Genomic DNA, 19,779 nt, shown 5'->3' with positions numbered 1-19,779 from the left:
TATTTTATGTACAATATTATTTTTAAAATCTTAATATGAATTCTAGTAATTATTTATGATTTTAATAAATTTGATTTTGACTTGAATCTCTTTACACGATTGGCATCTTAGATAAAATGGCAGCCTACATGATCAAGTACAGAAGTAATTGAAGCCGTGTTTCCTAAGAAAAAGAAGGGAAGAAAAGCTGCCAAAGTTGGCCTATTTTGAACAAACAATTACGGTATGTGTGTAATGTGTAGGGAACCCTGTGGCATGAGATGAGATTAATAGAGACCTACTTACGCTACTACGATATCGATGTGCGAGATTTACATTGTGGTCCCATACGCTGCATTTCTTGTAATGAACCGTTTACATTATGGTATGTGTTTTTCCCCCGGCCACTCACAGTCACACAACATGCGAGGTTAGTAATACTAACCTCGCACAACGCATGTGGTTTCATAGTGGACTTTGACGTTTTCATTCATCACACGAATGTGAGGGAATGAAAAACGCCAAACGTTTCAGTATTTCTCCACTATCGTATTATTTTAATGATTTAAGTTTGTTTTAAAAATAAATTGGAGATTGTTTATAAAAGTGTTTTTATCGCTTACCTCCAAGTCTCAACCAGGATACTCCGTTCGATCCGTCCTTAATACTGCGGTGGAAAGTACGCAAACAACAAGCGAAAAGCAATTTTTCGTATCAAACATTCTCAATTCAAGTCGTCAGTGCATAATAGGAAATTGTACCAAAAATCAACAGGTTGCATCTCATGTATATACTTACATGACTTACTGGTAAAGTACGCCATCTTTTGACAAGATGATGATGAAAGTGGATTGAACGAGCAAGAAAATAATGCTGATCGCCTAGAATGCAGCTAGCTTGCAAGACCGTAAACAAAGGTACGGTAGGCACTTAATTAAGAACCAAGTTTGAAAGGACACTCGTAAAATTACGTCACTGTCGCGATGAATATTCATTAGATCGTGGTCGTGCATGTTCGATACAAACTCTCTGCATGCATGCACTCAGTGTGTATTGAACACGCACGACCACGATCAAATGAATATTCATCGGCGAGAGTGACATAATTTTACGAGTATCCTTTCAAACTTGGTTCTTAAGTGCCTACCGGCTTGGTGAATAATATCGCGCGCCCTCTTTAGGCAAAAATTGATATCCACGCTGAGCAGAAGTTATCTACGTGAAGATCACGAAAAATGCTCTTATTTTATTAAAAAAAACAGCAAAGAGAATTCAACGAACAATCCATATGATTCGGTAAGTGTTATAGAACAATTAGAATTCTTAGCTATGATGTAAAGTCATAGTTATTTTGGTAAAAAGGGTGTGAAAGATTCGCGTGCACCAGGTGCATATGAATCCTTCACACACGAGACGATTTGAAACCATGAGTGCTCCCAGGACATGGGCCATGAAATTGAAAGAAAGTGGCTTGGCCAAATACTGTCTGTATTAGCCTTCAGGACTCCATGATGATATTTGAAAATATTTTTACATATACTTTTTCATCATGGAGCCTAGACAGCTGGCAGCCGTCTGTTTCGAAAATTTTTATAAACATTTTTTTTTTATTTCTCCTTGTACACAGACGGCTCACTATCGTGCAGCCACCAAGGCATTAGGGGACTTGCAATGTAAAATCCCCCCGTCGGGGCTCTTCAATTTTTGTCTTTAATAAATAAAAATTTTGAACATAAACGCGACCAAAATGCAAATTAATATTCCCTCTTGGCATTAATTGCCGAAAAATCAAGTTAAAAGGAACAAAAACAGTGACTTACCTCGGCTGTCGCGCAAATTCACTTCCCTGTTTTATCCGATCTTAAGTACATGAACATATGGCCATTGAGTCCCCTGTACAGATCGCGCTAGAACTTCGGTCTCTGTATTTGCCAATTTGGTGAGTGAAGCCAACGGAGTTCAGCTGAACAACCAACATGAGAGACCGAAGCTTTAGGTCTACACGGAGCCTTGAAACCCTCCCCATATCCCATACTCATGATACTTGTCTACTTTCCCTAACCTAGGAATTAAGTAGAAAAAAATAGAGGGAGGATAGCATGCCCGTTCACTGAATGAATGTTTTTCCATGATAAAAAAGTGAGTGCACGCGAATAAAAGTTGGACTTATATTACTAGATCTCGTCATGAAGCTCCATGATGAAAATGCCACAATCATTCAAATCAATCAGACAAGTCCATCCCAACAAAAGGTTTATTTGAATAAAAAGAGAAAATCCAACAAGCATAACACTGAAAATTTCATCAAAATTGGATGTAAAATAAGAAAGTTATATTTTAAAATTTTGCTTCGTTTCACAAAACAGTTATATATGTATGCACATTCTGGCTCGTATGCAAATGAGGAGACTATGATGTCATCCACTCACTATTTCTTTTGTATTTTATTATATTAAATATGAAATATTCTAATTTTATCCTCATTTTCAAGTGATACGATTAATTTTTCCTGGGCTGAACATGTGGAATTAGCATTGTTTAATACTATATGGTTCTGTCAAGTTTGTCCTTATTGTCAAATCTATACAAAATACATTATTTTATTCACTTTCAATTGACTTGTCACTTTGAAACAATTACAATTGGGTAAATATGGTTAGCCAATGATGATATCACAAATAATGTTTGTTTTCATTTTTTATTGAATATCAACTTTAATTCCTATTGCCATCCAAACTCTACACATAACTTTCTATGATTTCCTTTTCTTATTTCTTTCACCCCAGTCTGAATTCGTTTGAAGAGTAGGCACTCCACTTCTAAATCATGTCACCTTGGTTGAAATCAAATTTGCAACATTTATTTCAATCAACCCAGAGGTCACTGTGGCACAAGAAAGTGCTCAGGTGCATCTATTCCAAGACAGGGATATGGGTAAGGAAATATTAGAAATGGGACCTTTTTCCAAATAAGTCAATAGAGGCTTCTGTGTTGGAGTTGTAGAATTGGAAAGATTTAATGTTTTATATCCATTATCCACTTGGATTATACTTTTTAAATAGCATATCCTGAGTTTAACAATGATTACGAAGAACACTTCACATATTGGAAAATAAGAATACAGTGTATTTGAAAACATATTGTACATGTTTTGTTTGAAGCCAAATGCTGTGATAATAGATAAATCTGAATTAATTTTTTTTTTCTAATATGATTATAAATGTTATTGGACTTTCGGGAGATTTAAAAGGTTAATTGGGAAAATTACATACATATGGCTTATTGATATTAATATATATATGTTAGATTTGTATGTACATTACAATATAAAGGCTGACAAATAAATTGTTTTATTTTTCATAAGAAATTGCTTAGGAATAATACATGATTTTATATTCACAGGAATCTGATTTAACAGTTGAAACAAGGAAAGAACTGGAGAGCTATTGGAGAGATCATCTTGCTCAAGAAAACCAAAAATCTGTATTGAGTAATCAGGTAAGACCAAGAATCCACAATAGGTTTAAAAGAAAAGCAAGATCTAGGCTGCATGACTGACATGATGATGTTCACTTATAAGGTTAATATTTGTATGGAGTGTTTTCATATTGATTTTTTTTTAGGGGGGCTATTACGTGTAACTGTGGCACGCTATTAAAAGATTCTATCATTCACATTACATGTATCTCACCCTGACATCTTTTGTTTTTGTTGGTTCTATGTTATAGGATGAGAAGGACAAGTTCTATGCCCTGTCTATGTTCCCGTACCCATCAGGAAAGCTTCATATGGGACATGTTAGGGTATACACTATCAGTGATACCATAGCCCACTTCCAGAGACTCAATGGAAAGCAGGTAACGCAGAAACATTGTCTGAAATTATCATTTTCTTTTGTGAAGGATTTATATTTTCAGTGGTTTTGACACGATTGTACAGTCAACATCCATGTATATTACAGACAAAATGTGTACATACATATATGTATTGTTTAATAACACCTAGAGGATCTCTGTGAAAATAAAAATCTGGGAATTTTCACCTCTTTGTAGAATGTCTTTGATGACATTTATGTCAAAACAGATGAAAGCCAATACTGTTAAATGGAATTTTTCCTCAGGAACTTGCGTATAAATTGTTTTTTAATAGGTTGATGTTCTCCATGTCTCCTATTGAAGTCATCAAGTGACATGTACTGGGGCGCATTACATCAAATTTTTTGTACAACTAGTTGCCAGATCTGACAACTTCCCCTGATTTTGATTGGCTAAGAAGCATTGTTACTTATTAATGTTGATAAAATGTCCAGCAACTTCTTTAATGAAATGCTCCCCGTCAAAGCAAGTGCAATGGAGCTAACAAACTCTTTCTTTCCTTTCCTATTCCCCTTCCTGTCTGTCTCTCTCTCTCTCTCCCTCCACCCCCCTCCCTCTTTCCTGACCCCTCTTCCCACCTTCCATCCCACCCTCCCTCATTCTTTTTTTCTCTTCCCACACACACCACCTCCCCCCTCTCTCTCTCTTATCAAGGTCTTACATCCAATGGGTTGGGATGCATTTGGTCTTCCTGCTGAGAATGCGGCTATAGACAGAGGCCTCCAGCCTGACGACTGGACTTACAGGTAATCATCAATACTGCTTATTGTTGCCAAAGAAAAAAGCGATTCAGCTACATGTAAGTTTTGGCCCAAACCTGTGCTTAGTCTATTTTCAGGAATACATTTCCCCCATAGAGTTTTCTGACGAGAGAGAAAGAAATGGTCATTGCCACTTTGACAAGAAAATGTTTTGCATCACTTTATTGAACAGATAGCATTAAAGGAACAGTACATACAATACAGATACATTTTATACATTGATTTAGATGTAAAAATAGAGAGCCCAGGACACGGTCGCATTACTGACACAGGCAGGGCATATCAAACATAAAGTATTAATCAGGAGCTTAACGTACGGAAGTTAGTGAAAAGAAGATAAATGCCGGGTAAAAGCTTGCACTCAGAATAAAAAGAATAAAATTACTGCATCTAATTGAAGTACAGGTTTATTAACATAATAATCAGTCTATTTTTCAAGGTTTACAATACAATCATCTCTATCGTTCACTCTTGTGATGCTAGCATGCAGAATTAAATCAGTTACAAGACATGTGAAATAATTTTACAACCAAGTGTAAAGTGGTAGTAAAACATATACAATCTCCAAGGATAATCAGTGACAGATTTGGGTTTTTGCAATTTGTTCTGATTGTAATGCAATGTGATTGCCCTCTTGATCATCTCACAATAACTACCGGACCGGTATGGTATAAAAATCTATTCCAAGTAGGAAAGGACTTATGTAATGTCCAGTTCAAAGCGAAGAAGAGCAATGCTCATTGATTCAAGTTCAATGCTCATTGATTCAACTTACCCCATATATGGGGCAAGTTGAGCCATTTGACATCGGTTTTTTCAAAGGTCACGATGACTTTCAGTGTGGGGGTAGAAAGTTATATGTAGGTGAAAAACATTTCCCAAGAATCAAATTTAAAGGCAAGGTACTTATTTCTACAATAGTACTAGTCATATCAATTCAAACATGCAAAATGCAAAAAGTGTCACAACTTACCCCACCTTCCCTTACATAAATTTGTGATTTCAATATATAATTTCACATGACTTGTCTACCAGAATTATATTTGTCTAGTAGCGTTATCAATACCAATAATAGTTTAATACTTTCATAACGTCTTAAAATATCATGGCTACGAGAAGTTTGATTGTCCAAATTAATACAAGTATAGAAATATCAAAGACTTACACTTGATTTCTTGGAAGATGAATATGAAATAAAGCCGCCAGTTGATACTTTAAAGCTGGCAATACCAGTTGGTTTCTCAAAAGCTGGCAAAACATAAACTTGAAGAAACTCCTCTCAATGAGGGTCTGATAGTTTCCTCTGCACAAATCAAAATGGTCCCTGGGGCCGATTGCACAAAAGGGTCTTTCCAAGGACCGTCTTTCGTGTCGCCCATCTTTTATGATACGCTATAGGCGGGGTGTTTCTGAAATTTATGATAAAGAATAAGATTTGTTAGTTTGCTTTTAAATCAAATTTTATACTATTTCATAATATATCACATCATTTTATAAACAAATATTTTGTTTAATTTAACGGAAGAATGAAATATGTTTGCAGATGATTTATTTAAAATGCATTTCACATGGCGCGTCATAAAAGATGGGCGACACGAAAGACGGTCCTTGCAAAGACCCTTTCATGCAATCGGCCCCTGATTTCTGTGGAGACCTCTCCAACACATTCAATATTCCCAACATAGCTCCACACCCCACTACCTACATGACCTATACAAGTTGTGTAGTCAACCTAGAGTACTAAGCATGCTAGTGGTGGAGTTGATTTGCATAACAAAGATCAAGTGCAGCTCCTTTTAAATGGATCATGAGAATTCAGGGTAAAGGAAAAAGAAGTTAAAATATTTCAGGGGCACTTTGACAATAAAATTTAATCAATTAAAGTAACTCGAATTAGAAAATTTGATTTAAAAAATTAGTCTAATTCAATGGGTAAAATCTTAAAAAGATATATAAATATATCTATCTCAAATTTATGTGTGAATAATACAATTGGGAATATGAAAGCTGCTATGAAATCATCCACAGAAGTAAGTTTTGTTATGATACCTAATTTAACATTTTTATCAAAAACGAAAATAGAATTTTGGCTCAGCAATCTGTAAAGAACTAAATTATTTATGTCTCATTTCCATAAGTATTTTCTTCCATGAATATATTATTGTTCTTTATCAGTAACATTGACTACATGCGGAGGCAACTTAAACAGCTGAGCTTTTGTTTCAACTGGGAACGAGTGAGTATTCCAAATAAGTTTTATAAACTATTTTTGAAAGATTATGAAATTTAATGTAATCAAATAATTCAGGTTTTGGGTCATTTTTTAAAGTAGTCAATGTTCTGAACATTCCATTGATAGGTGATCAAAGTACTTTTTGACATAATGTACACCATCTGTTGTGCTAAATTACTTTATTTACAAGCTTTTTTATATTTTTAATCATTGAAATATTTTGAACTTATATTACATGTTAATATGCTTTGAAATTGAAATAGATGAATGAAAAAATAAATTATTAGTAACACAGCAAGGAGATTCATTTTTGTTTGCAGTTGTCGGTTTGGTATCCTTTTGTTTTAGGGTGGGGGTACTTGGTTTAACACAATTAATATATAACTATATTGCCTGTGAATTTGAAATGAAATATATATTAAAATGTGTTAGGTATCCTTTCTTTATGAACTTGGAGAGTTTTTAATAAAACCAAGAGTCAATGATTTTCACTGACAAATTTGATCTAAGCCAATCAGATGTAACGATTTTGGTGGCTTATAACAATAGACAGTGAAAGTCAGGGACTATTGAAATGCTTCTGTCATGTAATATTGATCAGGAAGTGACAACATGTTTACCAGACTACTATCGCTGGACTCAATCCATCTTTGTAAGATTACTGGAAGCTGGTCTTGCCTATCAGAAAGAAGCCATCGTTAACTGGGATCCCGTTGACCAGACAGTCCTAGCGAAAGAACAGGTAAATCAGCCCTTGATGCTAAAAGGATGCAAGTCACAAAAGTGACATTTCCTGTAGAGCAATAAATGAAAAAATGTGTAATTTTTACCTATGTCTCAGCAATACCATGTCTTTCTTAAAGACATTATGGGAAGATTGTGAGCATTATTGAATTAAAAATTGATTCCATCTTGATGGATAGTTTATTTTAATATGCACTATCCTGATATGAAAGTAAAACAAGAATTCTTCATATTATATTTTTTCAAATATTTTCAAACCTGTGATTGCTGCTATAACTCAAAGTAAATTAGTTGTCCCGTTTTCAAAATTAATGACCCGCAGGTTACCAAAATTTAGATTTTAGTGTACCTTGATATTCGTGGGAAACTCAAATACAATGTTTTCACTTGTTACAGCATTTCAGCAATTTTTTGTTTTCAAATCTGGTCCCAGTAGCATTGTGCAGTTTGTAACAGTTGTCAAAAGCAGAATTTCAAAACTCTTCCTTCATCTTGTGCAGAGCCTATCTGGAATCCACAACTCTATAAGCGCTCCATTGCTAAATAGCATTAGCCAGTCAATATCATTGTTGCATTCATGACCTATAGAAAACACTGCTCAGGACCCAATCAATGTTCTTCTTTCATATCTGCTATCAGTATTCATTGCAAACCTGTGTTACAGGCCATGTAAGAGGTTTCATAATGCTGTTCGTAAGTTACGAGAAACTTTATGAACGACTGGTTGTCCTTTCTCAAGCGCTACATCAACATGAGTGAAAATTTGATGTGTATAATTTACCACAAAAAGATCACCAGTCGTTTGTAAGTCGCTCGTTACTTACGAACAGCTTTATGAAACACCCACCTGGTTTACTTCTAACAATAGGGTTAATGGCGCTCCTGTATTCTCTTTTGTAATTGACAGGTTGATGAGAATGGTTGCTCATGGCGGTCTGGAGCCAAGGTTGAACAACGGCTACTCAAACAGTGGTTCCTGAAAATGACTCATTATTCAAAGGTAGGAAAAAAGTATCACTCTCTCCATTCTCACATTGCTTCATTTGAATTTTCATGTGAGGAATTTAGTCTCCAGCATTTTATCAAATCCTTTCCACACTGGATTATTATTTAATTTGTATGAACTGAAAAAAGTGCCATACCGTTTGTCCATACTGTGGGTTAATGCTCACAGCCGATTTGACAGTAAGAAAAGCTATTGATCTAAATCTGATGAGATACAATATCAAATTATCCTCCTTGAATACAAATAATTGAGATTGATTTGATCATTTGAAACATTTATGAAAGGGGACCCAGAACTAACAAAACTTTTGATTCTGAATTACTGAGACTGCCTTTACTTTTACAGTCTCTACTGGAAGGGCTAGATGATCTGCCAGAATGGCCTTCAGGAATCAAGAGCATGCAAGCTAACTGGATAGGAGATTGCTCTGGATGTGCTTTCAGCTTCAGACTTCAGGTAAGACGAAAACTATTAGATCTTAGATTGAAAGGGTGGTTTGGATGGTTAGACGATCTCTAAAAGTGACCTTCAAGCTAATCTGGATAGGAAATTGCTCAGGATGTTCCTTCAGATTTTAGAACTTAATCCTGCCATAACACCATCATGTCAATCAGTATTGATCTAACTAAATGCGATGATGTAGCTTCACAAAAGCTGATCACCATACAGTCTATGTCATATTTTACTGGTGTTACTAAGGCATGTTAGAATACACCCAATGTGTTGGTAATGGCAGTGATAAATATATACTTAATTCTTTTGATCTGGCGTTTGTTTATTATTTACTCAGTTACCTAGTACATCAGAAGAGTCAATATCAGTGCACACCCGGTATCCTGAGTTGATCTATGGAGCATCTCATATCATCCTTGCTCCAACTCACACACTCCTCAAGAAACCTGAATTCATCCAGAATCTTTCACAAGATGTCAAGATCAAGTTAGGGAGGCTGGAATCCGAGAGAACAGGTGGGAATAAGACACTCCTCTTGCCAGGGTAATGTTTCATTAAAACTGTTCATCAAGATAATGGATCACTTTAAAAGCGACAGGAATGTATAGTACCAAGTGAGATATCAGTTAAATAGGATGGTATTATCCAAAATTCCTTTGACATTTGAACACACAAGTGAAAGGAACCTACAGTAGAATGACATGTACAAAAACTAAATAATAATTAGCTTGTCAAATTCACTTATATTTGTCAAATTAGCAGTTCATTGCCTTTTTTGTTGCATTTTTATACCTGCCACCTTACCTTTCCCCTAATTGTGAAATCCTAGGTCTACCTTTTGCAAAATTGCTGTCCTGGTCTTGTAAATGTCTACAGCTTGTAGCTTTTTTAAAAACCATGTTATCATCTTCATCTGTACAATAATGTTCTGTTTCTTTGTCTGCAGATGTAGATCTTGGTGTCCAAGTTCTTCACCCCTTAACACAGCAACCACTACCAATGTTTGCATCAAGTCATAAGAGCTTTGAGGAGAATGTTGAGTCGCATCTAGGAATTCCTTGCAGCGGGGCGGAAGAGGATGCAGAGTTTGTTCTTCAGCATGGCATCAGATATGAGAAGGTCCTAGAGGATGAGAAGATTATCAATTCAGATCAGGTAAGGGGGTACTGAAATTATTGTGGAAGATGAGGAGGAGAGTGATGATGGTGGTGATGATGATGATGATGATGATGATGATCGAGATTATGATGATATGGTGTGTGATGTTGATGATGGTGATGATAACGATGTTGATGATGATGATGATGATGATAATGATCATGATAATGGTAGTGGTGATGACTATGATGGTGATAATATGAAAATTAGGATAGAGAGCTTGAAAGTTATATCATCAGATGTGAGAAGTCCTAGAGGATGAGAAGTCATTGTGCATTGTATGCGAACTGTGTCAGTGCAGGCATGTGCTCTTCCTGCGTGGCGCTCTTAGGCATTCTTCATTGAAAAAACAATTGATTGTTAAGAACTTAAAGACTTTTCTTCTAAAACTTTAAAAAGAAACAATGTTGTTGAGCATGCAAAAGGAAAGATGTGATATATCTCTCATTATGTCAAAAGCAAAAATTTCTATTATATGACATAGTTAATCAGTCCTTTTATCAGTTTTTGATAATCCATTCAGGACCTCTCTTATAATTGCCAATATTTATAGAGCTCACCGGCAAGTCTAGGAATGAAGCAAGGCCAGTCATCATGGAACGTGCCAGAGAGATGGGAATTGGTGGTCACATGACAAGTCCCAGGCAATTTGATTGGTTGATATCAAGGCAACGCTACTGGGGTACTCCCATTCCTGTTATACACTGTCCAATTTGCCAGGTAGCATTCAGCTTTATTCCATGTTTTGTTGTATTTTCTTTCTTAATGTTGATTGTAATAAGTGCCTAATTTCAAGGGGAGTGGATTATAGTTTGCTGATACCAGACTTTGTGGACAGCACTGGAAATACCTGTAATATAATTACATTTCTGGGGCACAGCCTAAACATGCTGTCCCACTATAGCCTGCTTTGAGCATTGTCTGGCCAGGGAAAGTTAGATTAAGTAAGATCTCGACCAGAAAGGGCCTGATCGAATATCGAAGGGAAAAGAAATGTTATGACAAGTGTAAAGGGTGTCTTGATGTAGGTCTCTCATGATTCTGCCCACCATTGGCGTTATATTTTCAGGTTGGCTATCCATACATCCTGATCTTGTTCTCGCGATAACCAAAGAATAGTGGCAGATAAACTTCAAATTCATTCCAAGTATGCATGAAGGATTGACTGAGACCTGATTATTTGGATATCAAGGTCAAGGGTCACAGAGGTAAAGATATTATCATAACATTCAGATGTGCAAAATGATAAGATTGTCCATTGTATCTTCCAGGCTGTTCCAGTTCCTCACGCTGACCTTCCAGTCACCCTTCCCAAGCTGGACTCCCTTTCAGGAAAGGGCTTGTCCCCTCTTGCTGACCAGGTAGACTGGATCAATACGCAGTGTCCCAAGTGTGGGGGAGCAGCGAAAAGAGAAACAGACACCATGGACACCTTTGTAGATTCTTCCTGGTACTTCCTGAGGTATACTGATTCAACTAATCAGGAGGAAGCATTCAGAAAGGAGAATGCTGATCGGCTGCTGCCTGTGGATGTCTATGTTGGAGGGAAAGAACATGGTAAAAATCAATTTAAGATTTTTTTTTTTCAAAAAGAGCAGAGAAGAGTGAAATTCAGACATTGCTCTATTAAAGGACTAGGAAATAGAACATATCAAAGGTGTGAAAAAAATATCCATCAAAGAATAACAGTCATTAATTTCTTTAAAAATGAATTTAGTTATGTCACATGAGAACAGGTAACATTCAATAAAATGTAATTTTCTCAGAAAATTCAAATCATTTTAACATTGCATTTCATCAGACTCACTATTGATATCTTCTCAATACTCTGATTACAAGCAAAAGTATGAACATTGCTTTGAATTTAACAAGTCTATGAAACATGGTTTTGCATTCTTTTTTCTTTGTACCCAGCTATCATGCACCTCCTGTATGCTCGATTCATCAACCATTTCTTACATGACCAAGGGCTAGTAGCCCACAAAGAACCCTTCAAGAGGTTGCTTGTCCAAGGTCTTGTGATGGGGCAGAGTTACAAGGTGGCATCCAGTGGTCAATATATCACGCCTGATCAAGTAGATCACTCAGGTAATGTAGCTCTTTGAATAATCTTTTAATCAGTGAACAGATAGAAGGAGCCTTTCTTTCATCCAACAAGGTCAGTTGCACAGTTGGGATCCTCTGAAAGACTCCTGTACTGTAAACCAGGCTTGATCCCTATACCTCTTGAAGAGAATGAAACATAATTGTGAAATTTGGTATAACTTTATATTTTATATTAGAATGTGTTCAATGAAATTTACAATCACCATTTTGCTTTATTATTGAGGATTTTTTCTGCCACAACTGATCTCTTTCTCTTTACACATAATTCATGAGATAAAGTATTGTCCTAAGGCAGAGGCAGAGACCTATAAAATGGCAAAAAAAGGTATGTCAGCTTTAAGAAATCTTCATATTTGACTTTCATGCTACTCTAAAGATTTGGCTAGTGCAACAAAGATGTTGTAGAGACTAGTCTACAATTGATAAGACTCAAAATCTTGTATAATCATCAACCAGTGTCTAAGGCCAGTAAGTTACCCCTTACCTCTTGACTAATGGGAACAGTTTGTCAATATGAAAAGCTTTGGGGATGACAGGACCGATTGTCAACTGGATCAGTTTCACTTGAATCATTCAGTATTATAATAATTATACTTGTTTATATAGCACTTAATACTTTGTCAGAAGTCTCTAAGCGCTCTACAGTATATGCAGCATAATTACCCTGGCTTTAGCAGTGCAGCTGTTATGCGCGCGCTGCATTTCAAGGAATAAATTCCTGCTAGGTACCCATTTACCTCACCTGGGTTGAGTGCAGCACATTGTGGATCAATTTCTTGCTGAAGGAAATTACGCCATGGTTGGGATTCAAACCCATGACCCTTTGTTTCAAAGTCCGGAGACTAATCCACTGGGCTACAACGCTCCAGTGATTTGAATGGACCTGGCTCTTCGAATTATATATGCTCTTTTTCTTGACAGGTTCTGCACCGGTCCAGAAGGACACAGGAGAGGAGCTGGTAGTCAAATGGGAGAAGATGAGTAAATCCAAGTACAATGGTGTCGACCCGGAGGGAGCGATAGAAGAGTATGGTGTAGATACCGTCAGGCTCTTCATCTTGAGTGGTATACCACCAGACCTTGATATGATGTGGAATGTTGAAGGTGAGTCGAGGAAGCGATAGAGGAGTATGGTGTAGATACCGTCAGGCTCTTCATCTTGAGTGGTATAACATCAGACCTAGATATGATGTGGAATGTTGAAGGTGAGTCGAGGGAGCGATAGAAGAGTATGGTGTAGATACCGTCAGGCTCTTCATCTTGAGTGGTATACCTCCAGACCTTGATATGATGTGGAATGTTGAAGGTGAGTCGAGGGAGCGATAGAGGAGTATGGTGTAGATACCGTCAGGCTCTTCATCTTGAGTGGTATACCACCAGACCTTGATATGATGTGGAATGTTGAAGGTGAGTTGAGGGAGCGATAGAGGAGTATGGTGTAGATACCGTCAGGCTCTTCATCTTGAGTGGTATACCACCAGACCTTGATATGATGTGGAATGTTGAAGGTGAGTTGAGGGAGCGATAGAGGAGTATGGTGAAGATACCGTCAGGCTCTTCATCTTGAGTGGTATACCACCAGACCTTGATATGATGTGGAATGTTGAAGGTGAGTTGAGGGAGCGATAGAGGAGTATGGTGTAGATACCGTCAGGCTCTTCATCTTGAGTGGTATACCACCAGACCTTGATATGATGTGGAATGTTGAAGGTGATTTGAGGGAGCGATAGAGGAGTATGGTGTAGATACCGTCAGGCTCTTCATCTTGAGTGGTATACCACCAGACCTTGATATGATGTGGAATGTTGAAGGTGAGTTGAGGGAGCGATAGAGGAGTATGGCGTAGATACTGTCATTCTTCATCTTGAGTGGTATACCACCAGACCTTGATATGATGTGGAATGTTGAAGGTGAGTTGAGGGAGTGATAGAGGAGTATGGTGTAGATACCGTCAGGCTCTTCATCTTGAGTGGTATGCCACCAGACCTAGATATGATGTGGAATGTTGAAATAAAGTTATCAGATTTGAATTAATCATAAAGTCCTGTTTTAGGAAATAGCAGATAATCATGGTGAGACTTAAATTTATTTGTATTCATGTTGGGAAGCATATTATATTATTTCAATTCCACTGTAAGAAATTTCTAGATTAGATGGATAAGATGCAAAAATTACTCATAACTGTATGTTTTTGGTTCTTTTCAATCAGCAATAACTGGAGTAGTCAGATGGAAGAACAGGTTGTGGGGACTGGTGACCAGATTTCATGATTTAAGAACTGATAGTGAGAGAAATGATACTAGTCTACACAAAGATCATCATGCTGAGTTCGAGAGAGAACTTGAAATTCAACTCAACAAGGCTATCAGTGATGTGAGTTCTTTTTATCATTGATAATGACGGCCGGTCCATCTGCTAATGAGCAAATAGGCGAGATTCATTGAAATCCTCTTGTGGCTAAATCATCCTCTTTACAAAAATCTTGTGAATCACAAGACTTTCTTTTTCTAAAAATTTCAACCACTTTTATATTGTTTTGTATGTGTTATTATTTCATTATCAGGGCTCACTGTAATTCAGTATGTATTTGTGTTGAGGACTCTGACCAGTATCGTTCAAATGCATCTATATGCTTCAAGTGAATTTTTATTTTATTTATATTCTTCATTCATTTATGCAATGCTGATAGAATCAATAATTTAAAATGTGACTTAGGGGGTGTTGCACGAAAATGTTTGTTATCAATTACAACTCGGCCGTTGCTGTTCTGAGAAAAATGACTTTAAAGTTTAGAGGTTTGAGCTTTTTTATGAGACGTAAATAATGCATTTTTAGCAATGGGAAAAGAAGAAGCACAATAAACACTAATAATTGAAGAATTTTTAGCTTATTTGGGTTTTGATTATGAAAAAAATGAGATTTTTGTGTAGACAGACTGTTTAACCACAGCACATGTATACACTCATACTACACATCATAAGATAGTAAAATGGTCTATCTTCAAGATTTTACCATCTTACCCCAATGCACAACATGCTTCAGCGAATTGCGAGACCGTTTTACCATCTGACGGCCGTGTGACGTGGCAATAAACTGGTCTACCTCGAAGATAGACCATTTTACCATCTGACAGCGGTGATTCAAAAATCTCAATTAAGAAGGTGAAAAGGTTTTTGTTTTCCTTGTTTCAAGAAGCAGATTAGCAATCAATCACTAATTTGCAATTAATAGCAAGACTTGCGATTGCTTAAAGGACCAAAAATTTACTTGCAATTGATCACAAGTTTCTTGCAACACCCCATTAGATTGATAACACCAATCTTCATTTCCCCGTATTCTAGGTGACCACTCACTTCGGCTCAGACTACATGTTGAGCGTAGCAATCAGTCGACTGATGACCCTGACCAATCAGCTGAGAGCATACCCTGATGACTTCATCAAGAACTCTGTAGCCTTCCAGGATGCTCTGGGGTCACTCTGCATCATGGTGGCTCCGATGGCTCCACTCATAGCCAGTGAGATGTGGCAAGGGATCTCAGGCTTTGCCAACACCAAAGAGAGTAGATGGGACTGGGTAAGCTGACAGATCTACAAAATAATATTATATTAACCCGTATCAAATGTGAAGTATCCTAAAGGTCATACATCCAGTTTTGATGAAAACTTCTGTCTTTGTTATCACATTATTATCCTCATAAGTGCTTGTCTTTGCACAAAGTTTTAATTTCAGTTTTGAAATCGTGACATCAGTTTTATAATCAGTTTTAAAAGCAACAACAGTTTTAATGTCAGTTTTAAAAAGCAGCTGCGGTTGTTATGTCAGTTTTAGAAGCAACCATTACATAATACATTTTTTAACATCACTTTTCATGTATAGATATCTCTGTAGAATTACATTGGCTCCCTGTCCGTTCCCGGATTGTATTCAAGCTTCTAGTTTTTGCACACAGCTGTTTTTATAAAATTGCCCTGTCCTATTTACTCGATTTAGTATCATATTACCAGCCATCCCGAAATCTTAGATCAAGCTCAAAAGCATTATTTGTTGTTCCCTCTGTCTTTACAAAGTCATATGGTGAGCGTGCTTTTACTCATGCCTCTGCTGTCCTCTGGAATGCTTTACCTAATTCAATGAGATATCAAAGTGATTTATGTACATTCAGGAGATCCCTCAAAACATATCTTTTCAATGCATAAAATACCAACTTTGAACTAATGATCCAATCTAAATATCTTGATTACTTTATTCTTACCTTTCACTATTTCTTCTTTAAGCACATAGGGACATGCTATGCTATGTGTGATGCGCTATACAAGAATTGAGCATTATTATTATTTATTATTATTGTAAAATGAAAACAAATACATTTTTCTCTAACGCAACAAGGATTGAGATCTTAATTGTAGATTAGTAATGCACTGAACCATACATCAGTGTACTTATTTGTTAGCATCTCTTGTTAAAAATGGATTGATACTTTTAATTGAGGAATGAAAGATCCTTTACTAGACATTATGGGGTTTTCTTGAATGATTTTTCATTAAGTCTAAAAGAAAATCCCTGGTTTCCGATTTTTATTTAATAGCTCATTTTGTGTTCTTTAGTGTGCTAAAATTCAAATCCAGTTTTAAAATATCATATAAAAATTTACTACAAACTAAATATGTACTTAGAAAATGTCACTCCGCATTGCATTTTATATGTATTACTCTTGCCTGATGAATGTTACTTGCCGTGGTAGGACTTATATTTGGTTGCAGAATCTCAAAACTGCTATTTTGTAAAGTGATATCCCTAAATTTGAATTATTTCATTCCATAGTTACAAGCTACCGAAATGTTGAACTGAAATTGATTGAAAGCATTTGTTATTGATATCACTGATTGTATTCTTTGTATTGTTGATACAGACCAAGGCGGTGTTAGAGCAAAGGTGGCCGTCAGTGACCGAATGTCATCAGGTCAGCTTGGATACCATTGATCTAGTTGTTAAGGTGAGTACATATATGTATGTATACACAATTGTAATGCCCCCGTAAAACATGTCTGTCTGTGCTTAAATTTGGATGATTTTGGGTATGTAGGTCTTATCTATTTCAGGTCAAGTGCAAATTTTCTGCAGGTTTTGAGCTGAAGGTCTTATCCTTGATAAGAATATAGTTATCCTTTGGATGAGTGGGTGCATCTGTGCAAAAATGTACTTCATATGGGCACAAGACAGGTCTAGTTGATGTAAATGATAAAAAAGTAAGTTTTGGTCAAAATGGCATCGGGAAAAAAGTTCATAGGAAGCACTTTTTATGCCACAAGAAGAATGAAATTTTATTATTTCTTGATATTTGTTTCAATGAGTATGATCACCCACCAATCCAACTCAAAACCTCATATGCTTACATAGCAATTGGCAATTCATTTTGGTAGCAATTATTTTGGTTATATTTTTTTATCATTGCTACCTTTCTTTTTTCAAATTAAGTATCAGGACTCAGGAATAAATGTAGATTGATAAAGAATGTGTTTGGAAGTTAGAAAAATGTCCATTTGCATACAGTGATTATTTTCTTTTTGTTTTTTTGTTACCATTGTCTGAAAGATGTTGCTGCAAGAAGTATGTGTTCAATGTTTTCTCTTCCAATGTATTTCACACGATTTGTTATGGCTTTGCATTATAAGTTTTTTGACTAAACCAAAAATGTGTTCCATTTGTTCTGATTTGATTATTTTTTGTTATGTACCCCCTAAGTCTCTTTTTTTTCACCCTTTTACTCCCCTCTACTCTAGGTCAATAATAAGACAAGCGGGAAAATTAAAGTTCCACCATCTTTACTGGAAAACAAGGAAGAGCTGGAGCAATACTTACTAGGCAGCGAGTTGGTCAGAGAACAACTTGCGACAAAGACTATTAAGAAGATGATCGTTGCAGCTAAAGTGCCCCTTGTCAATTTCTTGACAAGGTGATATTTGCACCAAGAACTTCTTTGATGAATCCAGAAAAAGAGCTCAGTTCCAAAAGGAACTGCACCTGGAAGCTTATGGTACTTTTGAACAACTGGAATATGCTGGAGGGAACTAGTGGAGATGTTGTGCCTGAGTTGTCTAAGACACCTGACTCCACACATGAAGGTCTGAGTTCCAAACCCAGCTTCAGTTCTTATGCCCCTGTTCAAGTTATTTAATTGACATTGCCCTTCGCTGTCTTTCATATTAGATGGTACTGTTAAAGGTCAGTCCCAGACTTACATTATCATATGTAATTCATACACGTCGGTTAAAAACCAAACACAATATACACTTGTGATTCTTGCATTTCAGAGAGTTCGGCAGGCATCAATTTGCATTACGAACTTTTTATAAAGGGACTGTTTGAACTTTAGTGTTAATATTTCCTTAGGTGATGTCCAGATTAAGGACATTTCCTTGTGAATGTGTTACTCTGAAGATCATTGAAGCATCTCAATACATCAATTAACACTTTCTTGATATGATACTAAATTGACTTTATGGCAAAATAAGGCCTAAACTACTTACTTACTTTACTTTACATCCAACAATGTTGTAGGACTAAGCCTGTTCATCGATCAAAATAGAGATGTCCATTGCTGCTCTCCTTCATACAAAATCTATACAGATGCACTACTTGTGGTGGCAGGGGTATCGTGGACAGCAAAAAAATTCAATGAAAACACTTGAAAATTGAAAAAAAATTCAAAGTCATAGGCAATCTTCTCCCAATGCTTATCGAGTCTATTCTTCAATCCAATCACTGAACAAGCAATAGCTACATCTTCTGGGAGACCGTTCCACACGTCTATCACTCGGTTAGCAAAGAAAAACTTACGTACATCAAGACGTGAATATTCCTTGCTCAAGCTTTATTAGTGACCACATGTTTACCACTATTTCTCAGACAGAAAAGCTCAGAACTTGTATCATAAACTACTTAAATAGTTCCCGGCTTCTTACTCAAGGTACAACATTTGTATTATTTAGTCTTAAAATTTTTGCCAGCTTTGCCCATCATCTTCTTTTACAACATTCATGCCACCATACTATGCCTAGAATCAAGAAGTGCAGTATGCTTCAGAGCTTTCATTTATTCTAATAAAGTTCAATTGGCTATCATTGTTGTTTAAAAACCCAAATTTACAATATATTTCCAATTATTTAATGAAAAGGGTTATGTACCAATAATACCATGAAGCACACACGTCTATGACAGGAGATCCATTGTGTGATCCATTGGGATCTGTGTTTGTAGAAAATTCAATCTTGATAAATTCCCTGATTGAAGGAAGAATAGTCCCTTGAACTCAATGACTTGATTATGAGGTACACCTTCTGGTCTGCCTCCTCCTACCAGAGCTGTGCACTGCCGAAGATCTGGGCCGCATCTTACAAAGAGTTACAATTGATCTAATCAATCGCAACTATGGAAAGCCAGCAAAGTCAACAAATAAAATGCA

At 36.4% G+C, this 19,779-nt stretch overlaps 1 protein-coding gene across 1 annotated transcript; it reads left to right on the top strand.

Annotated features, from left to right (window-relative positions):
- The first annotated feature begins 105 nt into the window (after positions 1-105).
- Positions 106-18,717, top strand: LOC121407060 (probable leucine--tRNA ligase, mitochondrial). Its single transcript, XM_041597977.1, has 19 exons — positions 106-223; positions 2,766-2,913; positions 3,382-3,477; positions 3,708-3,836; positions 4,509-4,600; positions 6,791-6,851; positions 7,450-7,590; positions 8,500-8,592; positions 8,944-9,054; positions 9,389-9,566; positions 9,998-10,206; positions 10,765-10,929; positions 11,481-11,766; positions 12,124-12,297; positions 13,237-13,419; positions 14,525-14,688; positions 15,657-15,890; positions 17,227-17,310; positions 18,098-18,717. Exons 2-19 carry the CDS (start codon positions 2,806-2,808, stop codon positions 18,272-18,274), a joined length of 2,685 nt encoding a protein of 894 aa, XP_041453911.1. The 5' UTR covers positions 106-223; positions 2,766-2,805; the 3' UTR covers positions 18,275-18,717.
- Positions 18,718-19,779: the final 1,062 nt, after the last annotated feature.

Source organism: Lytechinus variegatus, chromosome 2, assembly GCF_018143015.1.
Source record: "Lytechinus variegatus isolate NC3 chromosome 2, Lvar_3.0, whole genome shotgun sequence".
Lineage (NCBI taxonomy): Eukaryota > Metazoa > Echinodermata > Echinoidea > Temnopleuroida > Toxopneustidae > Lytechinus > Lytechinus variegatus.
This window is presented reverse-complemented; position numbering and strand designations above follow the sequence as displayed.

Coding starts and splice junctions, on each gene's coding strand:
- LOC121407060 (XM_041597977.1), top strand. CDS start 2,806: ATGTCACCTTGGTTGAAATCAAATTTGCAACATTTATTTCAATCAACC. Junction 8,593..8,943: donor AAATGACTCATTATTCAAAG/GTAGGAAAAAAG, acceptor TTACTTTTACAG/TCTCTACTGGAAGGGCTAGA. Junction 9,567..9,997: donor GCTGGAATCCGAGAGAACAG/GTGGGAATAAGA, acceptor CTTTGTCTGCAG/ATGTAGATCTTGGTGTCCAA.